General features: G+C 36.4%; 1 protein-coding gene across 1 annotated transcript in view; it reads left to right on the top strand.

The window, feature by feature from the left end:
* Positions 1-12077, top strand: part of ERCC6L2 (ERCC excision repair 6 like 2) — a 65527-nt gene that overhangs the window by 16510 nt on the left and 36940 nt on the right. Inside the window, exons 5-11 of the mRNA XM_049772309.1 lie at positions 2734-2895; positions 4487-4694; positions 7973-8113; positions 9299-9412; positions 10536-10655; positions 10909-10980; positions 11915-12060. Coding sequence (XP_049628266.1) covers positions 2734-2895; positions 4487-4694; positions 7973-8113; positions 9299-9412; positions 10536-10655; positions 10909-10980; positions 11915-12060 — 963 coding nt within the window. The remainder of the gene's footprint in view (positions 1-2733; positions 2896-4486; positions 4695-7972; positions 8114-9298; positions 9413-10535; positions 10656-10908; positions 10981-11914; positions 12061-12077) is intronic.

Below are 12077 nucleotides of genomic sequence, written 5' to 3'. Positions count from 1 at the left end.
TTTTTTTGGTTTTTTGGTTTTTGGGTCACACCCGGCAGCACTCAGGGGTTATTCCTGGCTCTACACTCCGAAATCACTCCTGGCAGGCTCAGGGGACCATATGGGAAGCTGGGATTCGAACCACTGTCCTTCTGCATGCAAGGCAAATGCCTTACCTCCATGCTATCTCTCCGGCCTCAGTGTTTTTTTCTTAAGAAGGAAAATCCTGCATCATTTTTTCACAGTTCCTTATGACTGTTATTTCTGTACTTCTCTAAAAATACTTTTTAAAGAATAATAAAACTTATTCTAAATCTATGTAAGATGATTTTTAAAGTGTCTGTAGTTTGCATATGAATATCATGAATGATTTTAATTTGGGGTCTATTATAAATGTGGAGAGACAAATACCATTCCAGGTCTGTAGGTACTCAAAAAGAGACATTAATTTATGCTACCTATATTTTATTGGGGATTTGAGAGGCAAGTGAACATAGTCATGTTAATATTATAATATGAATCGGAGGATGAAATGTGGGAGTACATGAGGAGCTTGTGTGCAAAATAAAGTTATCAGGGAACTTCCCAGTACTATTGACTTAGAATTTGAGTAATAATTGACATGGTAAAAAAAATTACCATGAATTGATTAACTGTTAAGGAGAGTAATCCAAGAAGACAGAATGAATGGTATTTACAGAGCCTTCAGATAAAGGTACTCTGAAAGAAGCAGAGAAGTAAATTCATTATGATTGCAGCCTAGTGTATAAAAAGTAATGGCTGACAGATAGCACTGGTGAGCTAAGCCAGAAGAACATCATTAAAAGTTCTTAAAGATTCTTTGATAATTTTGTTTATTGGGATAGTAGAGTGCCCATGAGGTGTGTTTTGCAGATTTCTAAAATTACTTTTAAAGTGATCATATAAGCTTTTTTTTTTTTGGTTTTTGGGCCACACCCAGTAATGCTCAGGGGTTACTCCTGGCTATGTGCTCAGAAGTCGCTCCTGGCTTGGGGGACCATATGGAACACCCGGGATCAAACCACAGTCCATCCTGTTCTAGCGCTGGCAAGGCAGACACCTTACCTCTAGCGCCACCACGCCGGCCCCCATATAAGCATTTTGTAAGAATCTACTGAATTTGTAAAAGATGAGATCCAGACTGAGTGCAAACATACTACTTAAGATTTGTTCAATTAGATATTTTTGATTTAAGAAAAATGGCATTATCTGTAAATTCATGAGTCCATAAGCCTGAGTCTTGGTTTTGAACCTCTAGCCCCCAGAGGTATTTGTCCTTTATCTTTTGCTCATCAGGTTTTTGAATATTAGTTTTATACCTCTGGTTTATGTACACTGGAAAAGCTGGCTATTTTAAAGATGTAGAGCATAACAAATCACAGGTGGTTAAGGTTCAGTCCAAGGAAACTACTGCCATCCACTCATGTCTTCTTCCAATTACAAGTATCCAGTCCTCAGGTCCCACAACTTAGTGATAAGTCAGTGGTTTCTTAGAACTGTCTTTGGATATGTTTTTCTGCTGGAATAGTTCTCAGAATTCAGGGAAATATGTTAGCAAGCTAATTAGAAAGTGATAAAAGTACAGAGAGCCTGATGAAGAGGTGATACTAGGATAAAGTATAGCAGAATCTTGGGGCTGGAACAATGGTGCAGCGGTAGGGTGTTTGCCTTTCACATGGCTGATCCAGGACGGACCTCAGCTGGATCCCGGAGTCCCATATGGTTTCCAGGAGTGATTTCTGAGCGCATAGCCAGGCATAACCCCTGGGTGTCAGCGGGTGTGTCCCAAAAGCCAAAAACTAAAAAACAAACAAACAAACAAACAAACAAAGCAGAATCTTTAGTGCAGGAATTTGGGTTGGATTGTATCCCTTCTGGTATATAGATGTATTCACACCAGTTTGGAATCTCTCTAAACCCCATTTTTTCTGATCCATGTGCACTTGGGAAAGAAAAGTTTATTCTATAGCTTTGTAATTATCAATAAATTCAGTTTTTTTTGTTTTTGTTTTTGTGCCACACTTGGCATTGCTCAGGGGTTACTCCTGGCTGTCTGCTCAGAAATAACTCCTGGCAGGCACGGGGGACCATATGGGACACCGGGATTCGAACCTACCACCTTTGGTCCTGGATCGGCTGCTTGCAAGGCAAACACCACTGTGCTTTCTCTTCGGGCCCTCAATTTGTGATTTTTAAAGACATAGTCAATTAACTGCATTCCTAATCTCTTCTCTCTGGAGAATGGGGGTGTTGACACAGTTAAATTTCAAAATTACTTCATTGTTGGGCTTTCTGTTTATTCTGATGTTTTAGAACTTCATTGATTGCCTGCAGCATCTGTAATATCAATCATTTTATCATGAGGCTGTCTTACTTTCATTGAATTGACCAAGGGACTGCTTAAGTAACAATGAATTTTAGTTTTTCTCAGAGCTTATCACAATTTTTTTTTTTCATTTTTTGTTTTGTTTGTTTTGGGGCAGTGCTCAGAAGTTACTACTGGCTCTGACCTCAGAAATCACTCCTGGTAGGGCCATATATGATGCCAGGAATTGAACTCAGGTCAGCTACATGCAGGCAAATATTCTTCCTATTGTGCTATCATGCCACACTTCATACAATTTTTTTGATAAAAATTTTACTGTTTTTTAAAATTCTGATTTAACATTGCAAGTTTTAAATCTTATTTTGTATTTGTTTTCTCCTTTTTTTTTTCTTCTTCTCACATTGTAGTTTGGAATGGTCTGCTGTCATTGTGGATGAAGCTCATAGAATCAAGAATCCTAAAGCCAGAGTGACAGAAGTTTTGAAAGCTTTAAAATGTAAAGTTCGTATTGGTCTTACTGGAACCATTCTTCAGAACAATATGAAAGAACTGTGGTGTGTAATGGATTGGTAAGTGAAATTTTTTATATAAGTTTTGGAAAATTGTATAATATTTTAACTTAATATTAGCTTGTTTACTAGTTATTTCTAGAAAGCTAGTTATTTAAAATGATGGGAAAGAGTTGTTTGGATGCTTGATTTGCATGCAGATGGCCTGGCTTCGATTTCAAAAACATATGACCCCTCCAAGTACCATCAGGATCAGCTCTTGAGCACAGAATGGAATAGCCCTTCACTGCTAGAGTGGGTTCAAATACTAAAAAGGGGACATTATATAGTGGGTAGGGCACTGGCTTTGCAGGCAGCTGACCTAGATTTCATCTTTGACAGCACATAAGGTCCCCAAGCTCACTAGGAATGATTTCAGAGCTCAGAGCTAGAAATAAGAACAAAAACAAAAAAGGGGTAGAGCCCTAAAATAATAAAACGAAAGTCAAGGGAATGGAAGGTATCAAAAGATGGACAAACCCTTGACCTTAAACTACAGAAATGAAAGTTTTAGGGATTCAGAGAAAAGGACAGGGAAGATGGAAGAAGTGGACTGGAGGCCAAACAGAAGCAAAGATTGGAGGCTTTGGACACATTGGTGGTATAAAGGTCAGATGTATTTATACATGTAAACCACTGAGATTGCACTACTGTAAGCAAACTATAAATTATTAGACTTTAAATGTTCCTATTAAGGTAAAGTGGACTGTGTGGCAGTAAGGGGGACATTAAGGGAAGGAAGCTAGTTCATTGGTAGAGAGAAGTTAAGAGTAGTGTGGAATTAGTGATGAAACATTATCATTATTGGAATGATTATTGACATTATTGAAACCATTATTGGCAACTTTGTAAATTACAGTGCCTAAATAAAAAATGTACTTTAAAAATAATACAGTTTGTTTATAGAAGCACTTGATCCCATAATATACAGAGTAGATAGTTGCATGAAAACCTATTTTTGTTTTTTGTTTTTTTTGGGGGGCCACACCCGGTGATGCTCAGGAGTTACTCCTGGCTCTGCACTCAGAAATCGCTCCTGGCTTGGGGAACCATATGAAATGGCAGGGGATCGAACTATGGTTTGTCCTAGGTCAGCACGTGCGAGGCGAAAACACCCTACCACTTGCGCCACCGCTCTGGCCCCATGAAAACCTATTTTTATATAATACTTCTGGTTCTTGAAGTATATATCTTGTTTGGGTTAAAAATTCCATCTAATTATGTTTATTTACTGAAGTTGTAAGAACATTTTATTTTCTTGGCTGTATTATTGTCATTAATAAGTGACAGTATAGCTTTTAGAAAAAAACTAATTTAATTTTTATTTTTAGATAATTTTATAAACTCAACATAGGGCCGGAGCAATAGTGCAGCTGTAAGGCATTTACCTTGCACACAGCCAACACAGGACGGACCTGGTTTGAATCCCAGCATTCCCATAAGGTCCCCCGAGCCTGCCAGGAGTGACTTCTGAATGCAGAACCAGAAGTAACTCCTGAGTGCAGCCAGGAGTGACCCCAAAACCAAAAATCAATATATTTATACATATATTGTTGTTGTTATTATAATAATAATTATTATTATATACATTATTTTTCTGCCTTTATTAAAGGGCTGTGCCAGGACTCTTAGGTAGCAGAACATATTTCAAGAAGCAGTTTTCTGATCCAGTAGAACATGGTCAGAAACATACAGCAACAAAAAGAGAATTAGCTACAGGCCGAAAGGCCATGCAAAATCTTGCCAAAAAGATGGCTGGCTGGTTTCTCAGGAGAACCAAGACACTCATTAGAGAGCAGTTGCCTAAAAAGGAGGATCGGGTGAGTACTGAATTTGAATCAGTTGTTCATTTTTTGTCATTTTATAGCTTTAAATTTTTATTTTTAAGTTATAATCTAGTTTCTATGGTATTTTATGAATACTGAATTTTACTTTTTGGTGTGGGAAAACACTACATAAAAAATGTTCAGAACATTAAATTGAACTCAAGTCCCTTACTAACTTAACTAACCTGTTGGGTTATTGTTGATTTACTTTACACTCCTATTTAAAAAAATTATTTTTGATGTCTTTATTTTTCAATGAAGTATGTTCTCACTTATATGTAGAATCTTTCAAAAAGACACCAAGTCATAAAAACAAGGAGTCGAATTGTGATTGCCAGTAATTGAGGGTAAGGAAAATGGAGTGATGCTTGCTGAAGACTTACACAGTAATTGCCAGGGATTTAATGTATAACACAGACTATTATCAGCCCTATTGTTTATTTACTTTGGGGGAATTGGGCCACACTTGGCAGTGCTCAGGGATTACTCCTGGTGGGCTCAGGGGACCATGTGGGTGCTGGGGATAGAACATGGGTTGGCCATGTACAAGCTGCCCTACCTGCTGTGCTATTGCTCTGGCCCCTATTATTTATATGTTTGAAAGCTCCAATGAAAGTAGAACTTGAATAGTCTCACCACAAAGAAATTTGTAATCAAGTGAGGTGATGATGTGTTGATCATTTTACTGCTGTTAATTGTTTCATTATATTTATATACATAAGTAAATATAATGTGTCAGTTATCAGTAAATTACATATTAGTGACTGCAGAAAATATATTTCACAATCTCTCCATATTTTACTAATTGACCATCTTCAATACTCTGTCTTAGTTTCTTTTAAGGGGTGGAGCAGACCTTCTAAAAGCCTCTCTCAGTGATGGTTTAGCCAGCTGGGCCATATGGTTCAGTGCAAGGAAGCAACACAGCCCAGATTCAGCAGTGCTTGAGATGTCTAGGTCTACACTCTAATGCACACACTAATGCTGTGTTAAAAGAGTTTGGAAAATGATGACACGCTGTACCAAGGATTAAAACTTGGGTTCTCTTGCATGCAAGACTTCATGTCCCTGTCCTTGACCTCTCTTCTCAATCCCTTTATGACCTTAGTTGTATAAACTAGTGTCAAGGTAGATAAAATAGTCCATGTACACATATACAAAATCTAGTATTTTCTATAGATATCCCTTTATTTGCTTGAATGCACATATTTCTTATTTTCAATAACATGTACACATATTTATAGTGGCTTTTCCCCTCTCATTTGTTAAAGCCATGTTAAAAGTTATTTTTAGTTTTCTGGTACTAATTACATATCTATGAGAATTTTCATTTGTTAAAGTCATAGTAAAAGTTATTTTTAGTTTTCTGGTCCCAATTACATATCTATGAGAATTTTCCAGTGTAAATATATGCTTCAGAAACCTAAGGCAAATGTATCACCTGTAATTTAGTGCAGTATTCTATATATTTTCTTCTTTCCTTGCACAAAATAGCAACTTGTTGCTTTTACATGTATTTCAACAGATGAATATCTAAAGAAACTGTGGTACATATACACAATGGATTATTTTGCAGCCGTCAGGAGAGATGAAGCCATGAAATTTTCCTATTCATGAATGTATATGGAATCTATTATGTTGAGTGAAATAAGTCAGAGGGAGAAAGATAGACACAGAATAGTCTCATCTATGGGTTTTAAGAAAAATTAAAGACATTATTGTAATAATCCCAGAGACAATAGAGTTAAGAGCTGGAAAGACTGGAAGGACCACCTCACAATTTGAAGCTCACCACAAAGAGTGGTGAATGCTGTTAGGGAAATAACTACACTAACAGCTAGCATGACAATTTTAAAGAATGAGAGAAGTAGAATGCTTGCCTCCAATAAATGCAGGGGTGAGAGATGGAAGCCATTGGTGGTGGGAATGTTGCATTGGTGAAAGGAGGTATTCTGTTTATGACTGAAACCCAACTACAAACATGCTTGTAATCATGGCGTGCACCCGCCCACAATGGCGCTTAAATAAAGACAAAATTTTAATCAATCTGTGTTAAATTTGGCAAAATATCAATTGAAAATACTTTTTCTTGTTTTCATTAATAAGAAATTAAAATAAATTAATTCCTAATTTCTCAAGTGTTAGTATTCATTCTTCTTGAAGAATAAACATTTTCTGATAAAATATTATTTTATATTAAAAATTTAAAATACAAATCAGTTCTTTATTGAATCAATGTGAGAGACACAGAGATATAAAGCTGTTGATGGTTGAGTTTCAGTGTTCTAACATCCTTCTACCAGTGTACACTTCTTGCCACCAGAATCCTGTTTTCCTCCTGCTCCACACCCTAGTCTGCCCTCTATGACAGTCACTGTTCTCTATCACTTGCTCTCTCTTTTTTCCCCACCCTCTCTCGATCTCCCTCTCTCTCCCCTATTAAGCATTGTGATTTGCAATACTGTTATTGAAAGGGTATATCACTTTTCCTTCTTTCAGCACCCATTCTTGTCCAAAGGGATCATTTTTAACTATCATTCCCCAACTATACTTCCCTGTTCTTTTTTTTGGTTTTTGGGTCACACCCGGCGGTGCTCAGGGGTGACTCCTGGCTGTCTGCTCAGAAATAGCTCCTGGCAGGCCCGGGGGACCATATGGGACACCGGGATTCGAACCAATCACCTTTGGTCCTGGATCGGCTGCTTGCAAGGCAAACACCACTGTGCTATCTCTCCGGGCCCTACTTCCCTGTTCTTTGTGGCAAGCTTCCTGTCATGGACCATTCCACCTAGCCTTTGTTTCTATTTCTTTGGGTATTATTCTCATACTATATGTGGTTTTTTTAAATATACTTCATATTAATCTAAATCAATGAAAACTATCTTTTAATGAAAACTATTTCTAGATATTCAAGGAAAAAATTCTTTCATCTTATCCTTATCATTTCCCCCCTTTGGGCTATACATTTTACTTATTCTCACCTATTTATATGATGGGTTAATATGAAAACATGAAAAATTCACAGTACACTGAGAAGTACAAAAGTAAGTCACATAATTATTTTTCTTAGACTTGGATTCTCTTTAATTAAAAAGAAAGGATTTATTTGAAAATGAAGTTGTTATTTGTATAGTTTAGAGTAGGATAGTGGTAAGGAATATAGGAGAACTGACTGTGATGCTACGCCTAAAAGACACCTTTGTAAAAGTGGTTCCACTCTTCAAATATATGAAGTCTTATGTGCATTGTGATTATTACTGCTGTCTTTGCAGATGGTGTATTGCTCTCTGACAGATTTTCAGAAAGCTGTCTATCAGGCAGTGCTAGACACGGAAGATGTAACTCTGATACTTAAATCATCTGAACCTTGTACGTGTAGTAGTGGCCGGAAAAGGCGAAACTGTTGTTATAAGGCAAGTATTGCATCTTTACTCTCTTACTTTTGATCATGTAGTACTTTATTCTAGTGCTGGTAAAATGCATTTCCTCAGCAGTTTTTAAGTTCTAAGTCTTTAAATTTAGAAGCCATCCATCAATAATCATTTTCAAAAATATTTTTATATTAGCAAATAGTAACCAACAGAATATACTACATAAATACCTTTATAAAAAACCTAATTTTTAAAGGTAGTTTCTATTTTCTGTCTTCAACATTTAGAAAGAAGTTTCCTACTTTCAGCTTGAAATTCTAATTTATTTTCAGGGAGTTTTTGATTATTTCTTAACACTAAATTCTTTGATAGCATATAATTATAATTATTCTAATATGAGATATGGCATTAAGATGTTAATTAGTAGAAACTGTTTCAGCACAGTAAAAGTATTTAGAAAGTAATTGCACTCTTAAAAACCAATTTTAACCTTTATTTAAAATTCTTTTTCTGGGCCGGAGAGATAGCATGGAGGTAATGCATTTGCCTTTCATGCAGAAGGTCATTGGTTTGAATCCCGGCATACCATATGGTCCCCTGTGCCTACCAGGAGCAATTTCTGAGCATGGAGCCAGGAGTAACACCTGAGCACTTCCGGGTGTGATCCAAAAACCACACACACACACACACAAATTCTTTTCCCACTTATTTTATAATTATCAAGTTTTCTGTCACATATTCAGATATAAAGACGATACCCAAATAAATATTTGTCCAGATAATATTCATACCATTTTATTAATTTTGTTGGTTCTTACCTCTTCACTCCTTTGTAATAGTTTAGGTACCTTGGAAATCTTGTGTTGTAGATGAAAGAACAGAGTAAATAGCCTCTGTAACTTTGCTATTGTTGCCTTAGAATTTTACCAGGAACCTCTTAAGAAGTAGCTTATTTATCTATGTATATCCTGAGGAAATTCTTTCTAGTGGACGTTCTTCCCCTTTTAATAAAAACATCACTAAAGTATGAATTGCCAGAAGTACAATTCCCTGGTAGTGATTCATGCATATAAGTAGGAACAGTAATCATCATTTTCTCAGAATTTATGATGCCAATAGTAGTCATAATAAAAATTATTGTCATGTGTTTTTGACATGAAGGAGGGGTCAAATAACCACATGAATTTTGCTTGCTTTTATCATTTGTATTTTTTTTTCTGATTTCAGACCAATTCAAATGGGGAAGAAATAAAGACCTTATATTTCAGTTACCTCACAGTCCTGCAGAAGGTGGCAAACCATGTTGCATTACTGCAGGTTGCTAGTGCTTCCAGACAGCAGGTTCGGCTGGTTTTTTCCTTCTCTTATGTATTAGGGAGAAATACTTTGTAGCCTTTTTAACTTTTAGCCCATTTTTATATGATTTTTATATGAAATTTCAGAGGAAACTGTCTTGCTTCATTTGGGTCACAAAAATATATGAACTTAAATTTTTAATCTAACAGAAATGTTAGGTTATATTAAAATAATCACTTTTTTATGCCTTTGATAATGTTCATTTTATTTGAATTAACCTTTTTGAATGTCTTACTAAGGTTGAACAAAACTTTTTTTTTTTTTTTTACAAAACTTTTTTTTTAGTCTTATTTCAGAACACAACATCAAGGCCCTTTTAATGACCTTCTTCAGTAAATTTACATTTTGTGTTTATAATCTTAATGCTGTTTAAAAGTAATTTTAAAATCTAAGTTGTTACTATTCTTTCATTAGGGAGTATTTTGTTCTTGTTTTAGAATTTTTTTTAAAAAAATAATTATCTTAAAATAAGAATAAAATACATTAGGGAGTATTTTGTTGTTTTAGGATTTTTTTTTTTTTTTTTTTTTTTTTTGGTTTTTGGGCCACACCCGTTGACGCTCAGGGGTTACTCCTGGCTATGCACTCAGAAGTTGCTCCTGGCTTGGGGGACCATATGGGACACCGGGGGATCGAACCGCGGTCCGTCCAAGGCTAGCGCAGGCAAGGCAGGCACCTTACCTCTTGCGCCACCGCCCGGCCCCATGTTTTAGGATTTTTTAAAAAAGTAATTATCTTGGCCAGAGCGACAGCACAGCGGTAAAGCATTTGCCTTACACGTAACCAACACAGGATGGATGGTGGTTAGAATCCCAGCATCCCATATGGTCCCTGGAGCCTGCCAGGGGCGATTTCTGAGCACAGAGTCAGGAGTAACCCCTGAGCACAGCTGGGTGTGACCCAAAAATCAAAAAAAAAAGGTAATTATCTTTTAATTATAGAACCATTCCATGATAACTATCACCTCAATATTTTCTAAATGACAGATGACATTAGAGATGGCAAACTTCCAAAGTAATATATTTCTTTTAAATTATTTTTCACAATCAATTTCAAAATATATACAGGTTTAAATGTGTTAAAATCTCTTCTTATTGTTTTCCTTAAGGAAACGCTTATCAAACGGATATGTGATAAAGTGTTTTCTAGATTCCCAGATTTTGTGCAGAAAAGCAAAGATGCAGCCTTTGAAACACTTTCTGACCCAAAATACAGTGGAAAAATGAAGGTAAGTTTTCTTTTTTCAGGTGATACACACAAAAGAATATATAAAAAACATTATCAAATGGGGGCTTGGAATATAGTGCAGTAGGTAGGGTGCTTGCCTTACACAGAGCCAAATTCAATCCCCTGGTTTTTGTATGGTTCCCTAGCTCCTACTAAGAACAGTCCTTGAGCACAGAACCAGGAGTAATAGTTGTATATTTGAAGTTTGCTTGTGGTTGTATTTGACTCACTGATGTTCAGTTGTATATTTCTAGGTTCTTCAGCAGCTTCTAAGTCATTGCAGGAAAAACAGAGATAAAGTTCTTCTTTTTTCTTTTTCCACCAAGGTGAGTTTTATTTCAAGTATATTAGTGTTTGGTTAAGCGCTAATTCTGGAAGCACACAGCCCAAGGATCTCACCCTGATTTTTGTTTCCCACTTAAAATACAAAATGGAAGAAGGGTAACTTTCAAAACCTACTCTCAGATCTTTTTTGTAGCATGGTTACTGTCATACAAATTTTCTGTTGGTTAAATTAATAATTAAAATGTTCTTTAAGATAGTCAGAATGTAAAATATGGCAAAAGTATTAAAATATAATTGTTGCAAGTCAGCCCCTGAAGAGGTTGACTGATGGAGGGATGGAGGATGAGGTCTTTCACCTCCAGCTCGGAGCACGCATCTGCCACCCTGTCTAGCTGACGGTTCTGAGGTGAAACGGCAGGTAAACAGCTCGCAGACAATCAGGCTTGTGGAAATATTACCTTTATTCAGTGGACAAGACTGAAGTCCAAGGTCTCAGCCTTAGTTCCAGCAAAAAGCCTCTCGCCTTCCACAGACCCTTGTTTTTATCCCCCAGAATCAGGTACCACCCAATGGTGGAATCAGATACCACCCACTGGTGGAAGTAGAATCAGGTACCGCCCTAGGGTGGGGGCAGAATGCCAGATCACACCTAGGGTAGGGCACAATCACCGATAAGGGTAGGGTCAGTAACATAATAATCCCCTAAAATATTTACATACACATATAATTACATAAATTTCTGGCCAATACTTTCATTTTAATTAAAATAAAGACTGACTTTTTCTTAAAGGATTGATTCTTTGAAAAAAAAAATCTTACTATATTTAAAACCAGTTTCAAGGTGTGTCAAAAGACAGAAAATCACTAGAAAGAAATTAACTGCAATCATTTATTCTTGCTGATCCTATCACTATAATGGTATGAAAATTCCTATACCTTAAATTCATTTTGCTCATCTCTGCCTTTCCTTCCTAGTTACTTGATGTGCTGGAGCAGTATTGTATTGCAGCTGGGCTTGATTACCGTCGACTTGATGGAAGAACCAAATCAGAGGAAAGGATCAAGATTGTGAAAGAATTCAACAGTACAGAAGAAGTGAATGTCTGCCTAGTCTCCACAATGTAGGAAAATACATGAT

The sequence above is a fragment of the Suncus etruscus genome, chromosome 4 (assembly GCF_024139225.1).
Source record: "Suncus etruscus isolate mSunEtr1 chromosome 4, mSunEtr1.pri.cur, whole genome shotgun sequence".
In the NCBI taxonomy this organism is placed as follows: domain Eukaryota; kingdom Metazoa; phylum Chordata; class Mammalia; order Eulipotyphla; family Soricidae; genus Suncus; species Suncus etruscus.
This window is presented reverse-complemented; position numbering and strand designations above follow the sequence as displayed.